The following is a 16,649-nucleotide window of genomic DNA, read 5'->3' as shown; positions in this document are numbered from 1 at the left end:
TATCCCTTGCTCTCTTTCCTCCCCCTCTGGCACTCCTATAATGCGAATGTTGTTCAACCTCATGTTGTCCCAAAGCTCCCTTAGACTGTCCTCATGCTTTTTAAGCGTATTTTCTTTTTGCTGCTCTGATTGAGTGAGTTTTTTCTACCTTGTCTTCTAAGTCACTTATTCTATCCTCTGCTTCATTGAGCCTGCTTTTAATTCCTTCCAGTGCATTCTTGATATCAGAAACAGCATTCTTTATCTCTGTCTGAGTTTTGTTTATGGTATGTATCTCTTTTTTCACGTTTTCACTAAGGTCCTTGATCTTATCATCTAGCATCTTTTTAAGTTTCTTGAACTACTTCATCATCAATGCTCTGAACTCTGTTTTTGATGACTTGCTTAACTCCATCTCATGAAAGTCTTTTTCTGGCGATGTTTCCTTTTCTTTGATATGGGGGGTTGTTTCTTTGTCTCCCCATTATGGTAGGCCTTAGTGTCTGTATCTATATATTAGATATATTTGCTGTTTCTCAGTCTTGTCGGGAGGGATTTTGTCTTGTGGGTCCATGAAGCCCAGCAGTGTGTTTTCCTTATACTTCTGACCTCTTTGCTCTAGGCGTGTCCCTCTCGTGAGTGTCCCTTTTGTGGGTTCTTTGGGTTTTCCTCTTGTGGTTGGGTCTAGATTGTTGTTGATCAGTCCTTGGGAGGACCCTCCTCTTTGGTTGGCTAACTGTGTCTCAGCCCCAACCTCGTCGTGTAAGCTGTTGTATGGGTGTTGGCAAGGCAGGACAATATACAACTAAACTTCCAGGAAACAAGAGGTATCTTACAAAATATCTTGACAGTCACAATCAACACAACCCATGTGAAATTAGAACTGGGAGAGTGAAGGGAGAACGCACACACACAGACACACACACACACACAAAATGCTTAAGAAAGAGAGAAAGAAAAGTAACGCTTAGAGAGAGATATGTATATTGTTGTTTATACTGGTGAATATTTAGAGAATAATAATAAAGTAAAATGTGAAAAATAGAGAAGCTACTGGGAGATAACAGAAGCAGAGAAAAGATTCTGAAAGAAGGGCCAGCAAAAATTAAGGGAGAGACTAGGAATAGGGTAATAGTTGAAAATGAGAAAACACAAATACAATAAAGAGAAGAAGAGAAACTAACAATCCAACAAAAAGACAGGAAAAGGGAGGAAAACAGAAGAACGAAAGAAAAGAAGAAGAAAAAAGAAAAAGAAATAAAGTTATGCCAACGGATCGAGAGGAGAGAGAGAGATGAAGCCCAGGCAGGGAGGGAATACGGTGAGAGATTTGGGGGAAACTGTAGAGGAAAGCAGTAAACTTGGTTATAATGATAAAGTCCCAGTCGTTAAGCAGGGATATCAAGAAAGTCTTGATAGAAGAAGCAAGGATAAAACAAAACAAAGCAAATAACCAAAACAAAACTAAAAACAAGCTACTCAAGACAAAATTCTTGTATAAAATATAGAAAAAAAAATTTAGTTAAAAAAAAAATTTATTATAAAATTTAAAAAAGAAGAAAAAACAAATTTTCTCCCCTTTTCTTCCTAAGGAAAAAAAAGAAAAAATAAACCCACAAACAAAAACCAAAAAAACCCCAAAAACCAAAAAAACCAAAACCAAACCAAACAAAAAAACAAGAAAAAAGACAGTCAACCAGGTGGGTTTCTTCTGGGCAGCTTATGTTGTCTGCGGCTCACTGTTTTGTGGGCTGATTTCAGTTCTCCTGGGAGGTGCTTGTGTGTCACCCAATGTGAGGGGCGTCCAGGTTTGGCTCAGGTGTCCTCAGGTAGATGGTTGATCCGAGGCTCTCCATGGACCACCTCCCCTTGTCAGCTGTTTTGCAGCCTTGTGGTTGCCTGGTCTTGCTCCAGAGTCTTCTGTAGAGTCTTCAGGGTGCAGGGTGGCTAGTGTAGCTCAGGGTGTCACTCCCCTTGAGGTGTCGCTGTCAGGCGCTCACTCTGCAGGAGTTAGTCTCTGCTCCACCGCCAGCTCCTCAGTCCCTACCCTGTCCTCTGGTTCTAGTTCCCCAGGCTCTGTCCTGCTGCAGCTTCAGATTGATTTCAGCCGGTTGCCTTTTCTGTCTGGGCCGTTTCAGCAGCCTGGGCTCCGTGGGTTCGATTAAAGAACATTCTGGTGAGCCCTTTGCCTGCCCAGCCCCCAGGAGGGGTTTCAGCGTTTCCTCCAGCTCCCAAAGGACAGTCCCTGAGAGTCTTATCCCTGTAAAGTCCTCCTGTGAGCTGCTGTCCTTCCCCCTCAGGACTGTGCCCTGCGGGTGTGTCTGGGGCCTGGTGAGCGGGACCCGCCCCTTTCCTGTTGGGGGCGGTGCTCCCGGCTGCGGGAGAGGCTGGCGGGCTCCGCCCCTCCCTGCTCAGCTCTGGTTGGCTGGTCGCACCAGGCCCGCCCCTCAGACGGTCCACTGTGCAGACCCCAACCCCAGCCTCCGCTGGTCTGTCCCCCAGTGCATGCCGGGAAGGTGGGAGCCGGTTCTGCACAAACTGGCAACGCACAGAGCAACACACAGGCAGAGAGTCCCGCGCCAAGGCGCCCAGCGGGAGGCGACCCGAAGTCAGCTCCACGCAGCTCCCTGCACGGCTGGTCTCAGCAAAGCGGGGGCAGCTTCCCAGGCCACCAAAAGCCTCTCAGGGCTGGTCACCGATCGCAGATTCTCCCCAGCAGGAGCTCAGGGCGGGAGGACACCCTTAGGGCTGGTCTCAGATCCCAGCCTCTGGGCGCCGGGAGCTCAGGGCGGGAGGGCTCCTCCCCTCCCCCACACCACGCAGATTCAGTGCTTTCTGGGGCTCAACACAGTGCCCCACAGGGAGGCAGAGGGTCCCCGTGTGCGGCTGCTCAGCACAGTCCCCTGGTCCCTTACCACTCGGGTGCCACAGACCTTGGGACAGCCCTTCCTGTGGTTGGCACCCCGAGCACTAGATGCCGGTTGCAGCCGCCACTAGAAGCTTTGTTTTACTAGGAAGGCACGGTCCCCTCCTCGAGGACTCACCGCTCCCCTGGGTCCCTCTGCCCTCCGGGGGGCGCTCCTTCCCCTCTCCTGTGCTCAGGTGTGGGATCCCCACTTTTGGATGTGGGTCTGCACCCCCGAGGGAAGGGAGCTTCGCAGCCTCCAAGCCTCCAGGCTCGGAGCCCAGCACAGGCTTCAGGGGGGACTCCCCCTTCCTTACGGACTCCATGATGTCTCTCCAGTGCTCCCCACTCGCACTCCGTCCACTCAGGTATGTTTCTCTGGGTTTCCAAGCTGGCTCCGTAGGATTTTAGGAGTAAATCGAGTCTGTGGCTGGGAGCGGGGGCCTCTGCTGCTTCTCACAGCCCCGCCAGCTTCCCTCCCCCCAGTTTTTCACTATGGCAAACAGGGTTGCTGTCAGCATTCTTGCAGGAGCCTTGTACACGTGTGCAGGGGTTCGTCATGTGGAGCTGGAGGGCCGGATGGTGCACGCACATCTTCATTCCTGCCAGATGCTGCCAAGTGGCTCTCCAGGGTGTTGGGCCAGTTTATAGTGCCCCAGCCGTGTGTGAGCTGCCCTCCGCCGCATCCACTCAAAGTTTATATGTCCCAGCTTTTATTTTATTTAAGATATTTTGTCAATCTGAAGATAAAATGGAATCTCTTTATTGTTTGATTTGTATTTCCCAGATTACCCAGGTTAAATGTCTTATTCATGTAGAAGCCCAGTGTGTGAGGCTAAATTAGACAGAGTTGTTCTGTTCTGGGGTGGAGTAATGGTTCATATTTAAGATTTCTAAGCTATTGCATTTATTGTTTTAGTATCTTTGGATGATGTATATGTTCCTAAATATTGAACGTATTTTTAAGTAAATGAGTGTGTATTAAATCTCTTTTGTAGCATATTTTGGTAGTTGTGGACTGTGATTTTAGCATTATCTCTTCCCATCCCTTTATATTCATTAACTGGGAGTTCACTTTAACAGCAGGTGTGAAAACCCAGCCATGAGGCTGAGGACTGGAACAGACATCTGAGTCCTAAGGACAGGAATCCTCGAACTCGCCGGGCATGCTCCTGATTTAGCACCTTTCCTGACTGTTCCCTCTGCCTGAAACGCTCCTCACCCAGAAACGCACGTGGCTCACTCCCGCACCTGCAGGTTGTCTCCAGGTCTCGCCTTCTCCGTGGCGGTTTTTCCGACTTTGCACCGTGTAATGTGTGCCAGTCCAGCAGCCACTCCTACATCTTTTCCTGCTCTGTTTCCTTCATAGTGCTTACCACTGAATAACTGTCTTTGTAAGTCACTTAGTTACTATTTGTTTTGACTACTGTTTCTTTCCTTGTCTTTCCCCTGCCACCTGTAGAATGTAGCTTCTGCAAGGCAGGCACCGTGGTCTGTCTCTCACTACAGTAGTCCCCTCCTTATCCACGGTTTCAGTTACCTAGGGTCAGCTGTGGCCTGAAAATATTAAACAGAAATTTCCAAAAATAAACAATTCAAAACTTTTAAATTGAGCACGGTTCTGAGTAGCGTGATGAAGTCTCCTGTGGTCCCTTTCAGTCCCACCTGGAACAGGAATCATCCTTTTGTCCAGTGTATCCACAGTGCATATCTTATGTGCTCACTAGTTACTTAGTAGCCGTCTTGGTCATCAGATTAACTGTAAGGGTATCAAAGTGCTTGTGTTCAAGTAGTCCTTATTATACTTAATAATGGCCCCAAACTACAAGGGTAGTGATACTGGCAATCAGATATGCCAAAGAGAAATAAAATGTATTTATTTATAGGGTTCAGTACTACTCGTGGTTTTAGGTAGCCAGTAGGGGGTCTTAGAAAAAATCTACCATGGATAAAGAGGGACTACTCTGTATACTGTTTTTTCCTATACATAGATACCTATGATAAAGCTTAATTTATAAATTCAGCACAGTGAGAGAGTAACAACAATAATAAAATAGATCAATTATAAAAATATACTGTAATAAAAGTTGTGTCACTGCAGTCTCTTTTTTTCTCAAAATACCTTTTCACTTACCGGGGAGCTGTCACAGTTGTCAGGTGAGGGAAGATGGTGGCCTTCAACAGGAGGGTGAAGAGAGTCGGATGATTTAGGGAGACACTTAGGACCCGTCTACTGTCTTTTCCTGTGACCACTGAAATGAGGAATCTGAGGAACTTGACTGCAGCTGGGCTTAGCTGAGCCAGGAGGCTGTGCTGTTGTTGAGCCTGCTCCTAAGTAATCAGTTAGGAAGCTGTCCAGATGCTCCACCCACATCTTTAACTTTCTTCCTGGTGAGAGGAATCTGAGCAAACTGCCTTTATTCCACAGCAGTGACTCGTGGAGCAGCACTGATCGCATCAGAGTTTCTGGAGGGAAGGTGGTGCGCGACGTCCGAGTTTCCCTGGTCTCTGAATCTTTTGTACGAGTACATTAGTTTCTTTTGTCTCAGGCCACCTTTGCCAGGACAGCTTCTTCCAGCGTGCCTGGAAATGTTCTCAGTGGTGTGTTCGAGGCTTGGCTGCATCTCCTTGTCTGGAACAAATCTTTTATTTTAAGGAAATAGCAGGAGGTGGATTCTGGATTCTTGGATCCTGTCCCCTCTCAGCTGTTAACTTGGCATTTGATACCTTGGTAATTTTCAGCTTAACCTGCCCCTCTCCTGCCTGTTTCTCACTAATATCAGTTTCATACTGGAAGCCGAATTTCACACATACCACCTCAGCAATCTTGAGTGAGATGGTTCAAATCAACACCTGTTTCTTCAGGACTTTCCCAAGACGTAATGGAGGCACATGGGTTGGTTTCTGTGCTCACCTCCAGGGCTGGTATGATTTTCCTTTGGTTCAGTGGCCATGCACTCCACTGCAACCTAAAACCATCCAGAGGATGGGAATCTCATGTTGCTCATTTCACATGGGAAAGCCATGACCCCCCCTCTTATTCAAGTTGCATTAAAATCTGATTTCCATGGCCCATGTGAGGGGGAGCTCCAGCCCTGTCCCAGCTGTCAAGTTTAGCAATGCCATTTCCACACACAGCCAGTGGGCAACCACCAGGCACTAGGCAGCTGAGTGCGGGCAGAAAAGTCCCAGACACCTATAGCAGCCCAAACATTACTCATCCTGCTACTGCCAGGATAAATATTGGAATAAGTGGTATTTTTCTCTAAGCAAGAGAGTTGTCAAAATGTTTATCACTTTATAAAATGTAATAATGTATTGTGCCTGTTCATGCTTTCAAATGTTCCAACCATTTACCAGATGCTTTTCTTTAATGAGTTTAGTAATAGCTTTAACTTTTTAATTCTTTCTAGGAGACCTGGAGAGCCCCGGAGTTTCCATGCTGTGCTGCCAGCCAAGCTCTGGATGCACCTGGCCGTGGTGGCCTGTGGTGATCGGGTGGAGGAGACGCTGGTTATGCTAAAGTCAGCCGTGCTCTTTAGCCACAGGAAGATGCAGTTTCACATTTTCACAGAAGAATCTCTGAAGCCCGAGTTCGATAAGCAGGTGAATTTGCAGAAATCACAGCAAATGTGTACTGAGTGCAGCTGGGCTGCATTTTGGGAGATGCGAGTCCTGTTCACTGGTGTATTTTGCTGCACACTCAGCGGTGTGACGGTGAACCCTTGGCTCTGAGCCTTTCTGTTGTTACCTGGACACAGGGTCCTTACACCTGTAGAGAGAGGCATTGTGAGGATCCCATGAGATGATGCACTTAGAGCCTTTGCCCCAGCGCCACCCCTCTTGCAGGCATCAGTATTGTCCTCACTCGGGAGACAGACAGCTCATTTTCATTCGTGTCTCTTTTATAAATGAGCAATATATGTTAATTAAATTCAAACCATATAGATGTTATGAGCTGAGTGCGCAGCCTTTGCGGCTTTCGGCCCTACCCAGGAAACTGCCGGGGTCAACGGTTTTCACTGATTCTCCTGTTTTCTTTGTACACCAGTGTGTGCGTGTATGTCTGTGGGTGGTGTGCATGTGTATATGCATACATGCTTGTACATATATAGGCACATACATAATGCATGAATATTTATGTACCCAGCTTAAAATATGTTAGTTTTACAAAATCAGGATGATTCTCTGTGTGATCTGGAACTTGCTTTTCCTCACTTAGAAACATATTGTCAGCATTGTTCCGGGTCAGGATTCGTACATTCATACATCATGCTTTCTGGTGACTGCATAGTATTTTATTCTGTGGCTGGGTCATCATTTATTTGACTTTCTATGCTGGGGAACAAATAATTTTTTAACCAGTACACGAGGAGCACTTTGGAAATGCCTCTTCTCCCCAGTCTAGGTACGTGTGTTACTTTGCAGACCAAGCTTTGTTTTCCCTGAAAGTCTTCACTCACAGTAAGTCCCTGAATGCTGGCAGAGCACTCGCTTTGCGTTGGGTCTGTTTGCTTGAGTCAGCAGCGCTGCCTCCTGCCACCAGGAGCCACGCTGATGAGAAAAGCCCGAGAAGCATATTGGGCAGAGAAAGGCTAATAACAGAAAGCTAGAAAATGTGTAATGTTTTCTAAAGAAAAAATCACCTTGACATCTTCACCAAGAGGAGCCAGGGGAACAAATGTTCTTGGGGCTTGGAAATTGTTTGCAGAATGCCTTGAGAAGTGTCCGAGTCAGGCTGAGGGGAAGCACACAGTCAGCTCTGTGAAGCCGCGGGGCGGGGAGGAAGGTCATCATAATACACATTGTCAAGGGCTTGCAACTTGCTCTTATTTAATCCTCATAACAACCCTTCGGAAAAGGTCACAATCATGTTCCTATTTTACAAATGGAGTTCCAAAATCTTGTCGCCTTTCTGAGCTGTTTTCTCATCTGCAGCTTGGGGCAGCTGGATCGATAAAAGAGATAGATCTGTAATCAGAATAGGCCGGGGAGGCTGCAGTGACAGCCCAGAGGATTCCTACCTGCCTGTTGCCGGTCTCAGCTGACAGACTGTCCCTGCCTGTGGCGCCTGCTGGACCTGCGGCCTCTGTAGCCCTTGGGATGCCACAGACCAGCGGACCAGGCCTGTGCCTCTTGTTCCCTCTGCTTGACGGTGACATGTCGACACACATTTAATTGTCCCGAAGCGGTCACAAGGGGCTGAGAAGTACTCTATGTGCAGGAAGGAGGCAGATGTTAGAACTGTGTTTCTCAATACCCATTTGACAAGTACTTACTGAGAACCGGCTCCATGCAAGAAGCTGGGACATGAGGATGGAGACAAACAAAATACAGACTTTGACTTAACAGAAAGGTAAGGAGAAGGGAGGTGTGTGTAACCACACGTGTGCGGCAGATTGTGTTTCTCAAAGAGGCCCAGGGGTCCCACCTTCTGGTATCACCCCCTCGTGTGCTTCCCCCCACCCCCGCACAGCTCAGGGCTGGTCTGTGTGACCAGCAGCACCGGGGAGAGGTGCTGCTGCTCCGCCTCGGGACTAGGGCCTTCCGTCTTGTTTGCACTTTCTCTCTGATCACCTGCTTTGGGGAAGCCAGCTGCCATCAGAGGAGCCCTTGGAGAGGCCTCATGCTCAGGAATGAAGGCCTGTTGCTGACGCTCCTGTGAATAAACCTGAAGATGGAACCTCCAGCCCTATGTAGCCTTCAGATTGATATTGGAGGAAATGGGGGTCCTTTCTCCACTGGGTCTTGGGGGTGGAGGCCTTACCATATCTTGAGAGAAAGAATTTGAGACTCGCACAGGAGGATGAGTGATTTTTATTTGTGTGGAATTACATCCCTGGGTTTCCAAAGTCCCATTTCCCTTAGTCCAGTCGTAGAAGTGTAGCTGAGGTTTTAGCAGAGCTAAAATCAGAGCCAGTGTCCAGAGTTGCCTTTCCATGTGGCAGCTGGGTCCAGTCCAGCATCAGGGGGTCCGTGCGCCCTGTGGGTGAATGCAGGGGAGCTCCGCAAACCCAGTGTCACCCAAGTCCCACGAGCAGTAAGAGCACAAGAGAGTGAACTTTGTTCAGGGGATTAAATATCCCAAATTTTGTGCCCTTGCAGTGGCCACACCAATTCTGGTCAGTGACCTTTGTTCCCAGGTATAACCCAGCAGGGACCTTCCTATGCCACCCCAGCTTTACCAGGCATGCACCTATCTCCCCTTCGTTGGACCCCTGAGGAGTGTAAAGCTGTAGCTTCCTGGCGAAACTGCCCAGATGACATGCCTGTAATATTTGGCCTTCCCTTTGCTCTTTTCCTATTATTAATAACTAGTGAATTACAATAGCATCAAGATGACTGTAGCCCCAGCCATTAGCTGGGCTGTAACCTCAGAGAGGCCTTGGCTCAGAACAATGCAGCTCGCAGATTCCTGACCCTAAGAAACTATGAGATAAGTATATTTTGGTTTTGAGCTACTAAGTTTGGGGGTAATTTGTTATAAGGCAATAGCTAATACATATACATCTATGTATATAATATGTACGTACATATAAAATAGGGTGTCACAAATGTAATGGTATGTGACATCTGAGCCTCGCTCATAGAAAGGAGACAGCTTCTGCTTGGTTCTTCTTGGGATGCCTGCCCCTGGAACCTGGCCACCCCACTGATGAAGCCCAAACTAGCACGTATGGAGAGATGACACACAGAGGTCCCGAAGAGACGAAATGAGGTCTTCAGCCAATAACCACCCTCACCCCCCAGACATGTGAGTAAAGGAGGCTTCAGGGGATTCCAGCCTCCAGCCTTCAAGGCTTCCAGCTGAGTCTTGACAGCGTGGAGCAGAGCCAAGCAGTCCCTTCAGTGCCTTGTCCAAATTCCTGAACCAGGGAATCTAAGAACATAATAACTAAAAAATTACTAAGTTTGGGGGTATTTTGTTATGATCCATAATAACCAGAACATTATAAATTAGGAGCTAAATTACATGGGGAATCTTTGTAGATACTGTGAGGTTGTGCTGTGTTTTGAATTTCCTGAGGCCTTTACCCCTTTGATGGCTCATTTCCTCAAGCTCAACTCACAAAGGAAATTATAATAGGATGTTAAAAGCTAGGCAGGGCCTATGGTGTCACCCCTTTTTTTATAATAGGATTGGGGTGCCAGTTTTGATTTAAAATATTGACTCTTACATAAATCACAGAACTCTCAGTCCCAATTTCTTCATCTATATCAAAGTGTAAGCAAAAACCCCACAGCAGATAGGTACACAAAGGGCACAGATGGTTCTCGCTGTGCTTCTGCAGTGTAATGGTGAGGCTGAATCAGGCACTCCGTATATTCTCTCACCACAAGCATTCTCTGGAACATCTCCCATATGTTGGGCAATATGTGAGCCTAAAAGTAGTAGATCAGCAGCAGTTGATTTCTGCTCAGCCACAGGGGATGGTGGAGGGCAGGTTAAGTGCCAGCATTGAGAGGCGCTGTGGGAATATCCAAAGTTTCCTGTGATAACTTCCTGGGAGGTGCAGGGTCACGTACCTCAGGCTAAAAACAAAACAAAATGCTAATTGCCATCATCGTTTCTTTGGAAGTTGCCTTGTGGGCGAATTTTATTTAAGTAGAATTTATTTTAAAGCTGCTTAAGCACGATATATATGGTGGTATTTACCATCTACCTTGTAGATCTTTAATATTTTAAAGTTTAATTTATTTTTGTCATCTCCCAAAATAGAAGCTGAAAATGACAGCTGGCTGATTTTCTGGACTCTCTGGGAAGGTTGGGATCAGACATGATTTAGGTTTGGTTAATCTATTCACCTGCCCTAGACTCAGTATTAGAAAATAGTGGGACACAGAAATTGTGATGGCCTCCAGCCCATTCTGGTGGGGACAGTGGGGCAGCCGTAGCCTGTGTGTGTCTGTGTGTACGCACGCGAGTGTAGCTTCGCCGTGGAGGACGTGGCCACAGGGCTTCAGTGTTCGCAGTCAGTATACCATTCGTGTACATGCCTAGTAAAAAATGTAGATGAACTGAACATTTCAGTTAAAAGACATAGATTGACAAAGGTAGATAAGCCCTTCTAGAGGATTGGATGGTAAAGATCAAATTATTAAGGAGACCAGTGGAGCCAGGACCTTCCTGCCGTCCCCCCAAGGCCGGCTTGGGCTGCGGTGCACTAGCACAGCCGCACGGGGTCTGTGCCCAGCGTCTGCTCTGGTTGGTTGGCACTGTTGTGCTGAGTGTTCGTTGCTAGTGCCGGTTCTGCCGTGTCTGTGCAGTTGTCCTGGATGTTCGTGCTGATGTGGGTTCTGATTCGTCAGTGCCCTTCATAAGTCAGCTGTAGGTAATTTGACTATTACTCTGACTCTTTCTCATTCTGAGATTTCACTCCCAAATATCCATCTTTTTTTAAAAAAGATGATTGATTGATTTTTAGAGAGAGAAAGGGAGAGAGAAACATTGATTTGTTGTTCCACTTATTTATACATTCATTGGTTTCTTGTTGTATGTGCCCTGACCCGGGATCGAACCTGCAACCTTGGTGTATTGGGACAATGCTCTATCCTGGCATCTTAGCTACCTGGCCAGGGCCCAAATAGTCATCTTAAAATTGCAAATTTAAAATGTTCTCAATGGTATGTTTTTTCAAAAATTTGTATGGATTATATAAGCAATATATGTACATTGGAAAACGAGTCATAAAATCTTAAGTGAAAAAACATTGACCATCATAGTAATGCTCAGGGAAAATAGTTCTGGTGTATTTATTTACATTCCTTTTTTTCATATCAACATCAGAAATAGGATCATATCCTATATTCTCTTTGGTATTACTGATACTTCTGTTACTGAATTTCTTCTAAAACAGGGATTGACCAGCTTTTCCTGAGAGGGACCAGACGGTAACTGTTTCAGGCTTTGAGGCTGTGACCTCAGTGACTCAGCCCAGCTGTTTACCGTGAAAGAGCCACAGAAATACGTCAACAAGTGGGTGTGGCTGTGTTCCAATGAAACCTTTACAAACACTGGAATTCAAATTTCATGTGATTTTTCACATCCCAAAATATTACTCTTGTTTTTATTTTTTCAACTTTTAAAAATGTGTAACCGTTCGTGGCTCGTGTGGTACGTGTAGCGACTGGGTTGGCTCTTGCGCTCCCATTGTTTGCTGACCCTTTTCCTACAACATTGTTACTAGTAGCTACATAGTTTCTGTTATGTAGATGTACCCAAACTTATTTAACCAATCTCATATTTAGGCTCTTTCCTATTTTTTACTGTTAAAAACAACAAGAGAGTAAACAACCTTCTTATAAATGTGTGCAATTTGGGGATTTTCGTTGGGATAAATTCTTAGAAGTAGAATTGTTATGGCAATGGGAAAGCATTGACTCACAAAATTATAAAGATACACAGATGGCAGATAAGCATAACGTCATTCATCATTAGGGGATGCAAATTAAAACAAGATACCACTCACTACACGTCGATTAGAATGGCCGACCACAGTTCACAGCACTGACACCGAAGGTTGGCAGGAATGTGGAGAAGCAGGAACCCTCCCTCACTGTGAGGGGAACGCAAAGTGGTGCAGTGCTTTGGAGAGCAGTTTGCAGTTTCTTAGAAAGCAACCGTAGGCTAACCATACAATCCAGCAATTGCACTTCTTGGTATTTACCCAAATGCATTGAAAAATTGTGCACACAAAAACTTGCACATGAATGTTTATGGCAGCTTTATTTGTAATCATCTAAAACTGAACATGGTTAAGATGTCCATCAATAGGTAAATGGACGAACAAACTGATATATCCATACAATGGAATATTAGTCAGTGATAGTAAGTAAGCTATCAAACCACAAGAAGACATGGAAGAAAGTTATTACATATTGTTAAGTGAAAGAAGCCAATTTAAAAAGGCTCTATACTGTATGATTCCAACTACATGACATTCTGGAACAGGCAAAGCTAACCAAGAATAAAAAGATCAGTGGTAGCCAGGCCCTCAGAGGGGGCTGGGGAAGGAGAAAGGATGCACAGATGGAACAGGGGATTGTTAGGGTGGTGAAACTACTGCGTGTGATACTGTGATGGTACATATAGGACACCACGTGTTTGTTAAAACCCGTAAAATTGTACAACACAAAGGATGAACACTAATGTGAAATACAGGCTTTACTTAATAATGTACTGATGACAATGGCTCATCAGTTATAACAAACATACCACACTAGTGCAGGATGTAAATAATAGGGGCACTGGGAGAGGGGGAGGGGGAGGGAGGGGGAGAGGGGGAGGGAGGGGGAGAGGGGGAGGGAGGGGGGAGAGGGGGAGGAAGGGAGGGGGGAGGGGGAGGGAGGGAAGAGAGTATATGGGAATCCTGTACTTTCTGCTCAATTTTTCTGTAAACATAAAACTCTAAAACATAAAGTCTATTAATTAAAATAATTTTGTTGTAAAATTAATATGTGCAAAGATAGTAAAAGTTCTAAAAAATACAGAAATATAAACCTAGAAAATAAAAACACCATCACCATCTCTATAGGCAACCACTTTTAACATTTTGGTGCACATTTGTTCAGACTTTTCTCTACATATAAACCATATACGCATATATCGTCCCTATAAGACAAGCATATTATATATTTTTTTGCACTTTGTTTTTCTAAAACCTAGCTATATATCATAACCATTATTTCCATGTCAGCACATATAGACCTATTTTATTCTAACTGCACGGTAGTCCATTGTATATTTCTATCCTAATGAATTTTGGGCATTTAGTTTGTTCCCAACTATGTGTGTTTTTCCTCCCAAAAGAGGTTTTGGTGACAGTTCTGTATCTTTGTCTTTGAGGATTTGTTTTTACCAATTTCCAAATTTTCCCCTTGAAAGTTTATTCAAATTTATACCGCCCTCACAGTGTTTATGTGGTTTCCCATCACCCTTGCCACCTCTGGATGTTATTTTTTTAATCGTAGCAATGCTCTTGGGTGATAAAGTTAGACTTTTTATGTAAGTTGCCTGAATAAATTTCATTTGACCATTCTGAAGCTTTAGGGGATTTCCATATTTCTGGGGATCTAATCACCCTCCCCTTGACTTCCATGTTTTTCAGTTACGACAGTGGCCTGACTCATATACAAAGAAGTTTGTGCACAGAATCTACCCCATCACATTTTCAGTTGGAAGCCCTCAGGAATGGAAGAAATTATTCAAACCCTGTGCTGCCCAGAGACTCTTTCTTCCGGTAGGAACACCTGCTTTTAATAAGGTGCTGGTTGGGGGAGAATTGCTCCTGGAAATGTGGTGGAATTAACTGGAGTTTATTTAGAAACATTTTACATGCAGCTGAAAATGTGTTTCTCTTGGATTCTGTAGTTGATTCTTTTGGTCTTGATGGTGTAGAGAGAGGGTCCCTGTGTTTCTCAAAGATTGAGGGGCTGACAGCATCTAAAGCTGGTTTTGAATTATGGGTCTTTCTAACGATGGCACCATTTACTAGCTATGTAACCTCATATAACCCCCCGATTTCTCTACACCTCAGTTTCCTCCGTCAGCTTGGCACATCTTTGAGCCTCAGTAAATATTAGCTTAGATTGTTGTTATTTTTCTTATAACAATAACTGCTACGAGATGTAGCCGTGCCAGGGGACAATTCAGGAAAGTCCAGAGTGTTGATTCAACCTTTTGATTTTGAATTTTTGAATTGAATGTTTCAATTTGATTTTTAAAAATCCTAAATAGAAAAATTACTGAACACATATCAAAACTGAGGATACCAAGGAGCATATTTGAGAAAATAAAAGAAAGTGTGGTAACCAGAAAATAGAGTGAGGGAGGTTGAAGAGGCTGAGGCCTGGCGCAGGCCCCGTGGCCCTGTGAGCCGTGAGAGTCAGCTCCCTGCGTGCAGGGCAGTGAGGAGCTGCTGACTGATTTCTGGAAGTGGGGTGATCTAACTTGTGTTTAAAGAGACACACTGGTCCACTGCAGTGTGGACAGTGGAATTGCTGAGGCCAATCAATGGCGACTTGTGCTCTAGTGGTTGCTGTAGAGATGCAGAACCTGCCTGAGAAATAGAATTTACCAGGCCTCATGATCAGCTTGTTGTAAGAGTTGAAGGGAAGTGAGGTAATAAGGATTTTACGCAGGTTTCTGACCTGAAAAGGTTGATCTGTTTGAAATTGCCAATATTCAGCTATTTATGACCTACAAAAAACAGGCAGTTCCTATGGTTAGTCCACTAAACAGTTGGCTGAGCTATTTTTAGATGGAAGGGACTAGAAAGAAATCTGTTTTGGTGAGAGGGGAGATGAGTTTAATGGGAGTTATATTTTGATTTTGGGGTACCTGGGAGACATCCACACAGGAAAGTCTTACCATCTGTTGACCTGAACCCTAAAAGGCAGATGGCATTTTTAGCATTTCTTACACAGAACCTGTGAGAACAAGGCCTGGATGTACTGTTGGTGCTCACTCATTAAATGGCCTGTTTTTCATATGCCACAGACCTTTATATATGTTGTCAGATGGGATTAATTACATAAAAATGGGAGTAAGAAAAACAACCTCAAATTGGCACTAATCCCAGCTAAGCAAGTATTTCATTTCCAATGACATGGGTGCTGGCATTCCTTACCTGCTTTTGATCATGGAAAATAGAGGTCCTAAAAATAATGGCGATTGTGGTTGACAGGACATTTCTCTTCTCTGAGTCATATCATAACAACAGATTATGAACTTGGCATTTTTGGGCATCAGGGAGATGAATTGAGCTTCAAGGTAATTTGAAATAAAGGTTAGGTGATGTTTTCCTTGAAATTCACCACTATAAAGCTAAATCAGGTGTGCTGCCGGGACAGCACAGAGAAGATGGAAATCCTAAAATGTAAACCTTTTACAGGTGGTCAGCCAATTGACCTAGAAGCACAGTCTTACCCATTTTCTGAAGGGTCTCATCTACCTCAAACCTGTAGAGGAAACCCTTTCTCGGGTAAGATTTTTCCATGGGGATGATCAGAGCACAGGCCTTTGCCGCTCAAGCCTGTTAGATGTTCATGTACAATCACTGGAGCTTTCATCTCACCAAGTTAAGCTTTATGAAGCCAGGGGACATTTACTGTCGTAGTTCTGTGAACAGTGGTCCTAAGAGCAGGACCATTACTGATGTACACTAAACCTCAGTTGGTTCGATTAAGCTTTCTAAGCTGCATGCTACTTTCAGGTAATTCAGAAGTTTCAATTGTTTAAAACGATATGCCAATTACAAAGAAATGAAAGTTGTTCATTAAAATTGATCCTGGAGGACTCTTTCCTTTTCCATTAGTGAGGGAAATAATTGAGTTTCATGAATTCGCATCACAGAGCAGAACTTACTCCAGCAGATCTCTGGTGCCCACCGAGCCTGTCTGGTGAGCGTGTTGCTGTGGAGGTGGCGGGCGGTGCTTTGACATGACCTGAGCTGCCCACCAGAGGCTCTGCTCTGGGGCCTCCCCGGAGGTGCAGGCCAAGGTCAGTGCTGCCTGCGCCCTGCCCAGGGCCGGCTGGCATGAGCTACAGGACAGCCTGCAGGTGGCTGCTACTTGTGCTGGGCTCGGAGGGGTCCAGGGGAGGACAATCTGTGAACCAAGGCCGCCTGCACTAGTGCTGGGCTAGGGCCACTTAGTGAGAAGTGTGGGGCTCACTGAGGCCAGATGCTGCTTGTTTGAGAGATTTTAGGAATTTCTGAAGCATGATCCAAGACAGGCCATTCCTATGGAAAAGCCACTGGAAACA

At 45.2% G+C, this 16,649-nt stretch overlaps 1 protein-coding gene across 1 annotated transcript in view; it reads left to right on the top strand.

Annotated features, from left to right (window-relative positions):
* Positions 1-16,649, top strand: part of GXYLT2 (glucoside xylosyltransferase 2) — a 147,381-nt gene that overhangs the window by 24,765 nt on the left and 105,967 nt on the right. The window contains exons 2-3 of the mRNA XM_081159070.1: positions 6,298-6,490; positions 13,993-14,124. Of these exons, the coding sequence (XP_081015196.1) occupies positions 6,298-6,490; positions 13,993-14,124 (325 nt within the window). The remainder of the gene's footprint in view (positions 1-6,297; positions 6,491-13,992; positions 14,125-16,649) is intronic.

This window comes from Miniopterus schreibersii, assembly GCF_964146895.1.
Source record: "Miniopterus schreibersii genome assembly, chromosome: 15".
NCBI lineage: Eukaryota > Metazoa > Chordata > Mammalia > Chiroptera > Miniopteridae > Miniopterus > Miniopterus schreibersii.
The sequence above is the reverse complement of the archived record's forward strand: the minus strand, read 5'-3'. Positions and strand labels throughout refer to the sequence as shown.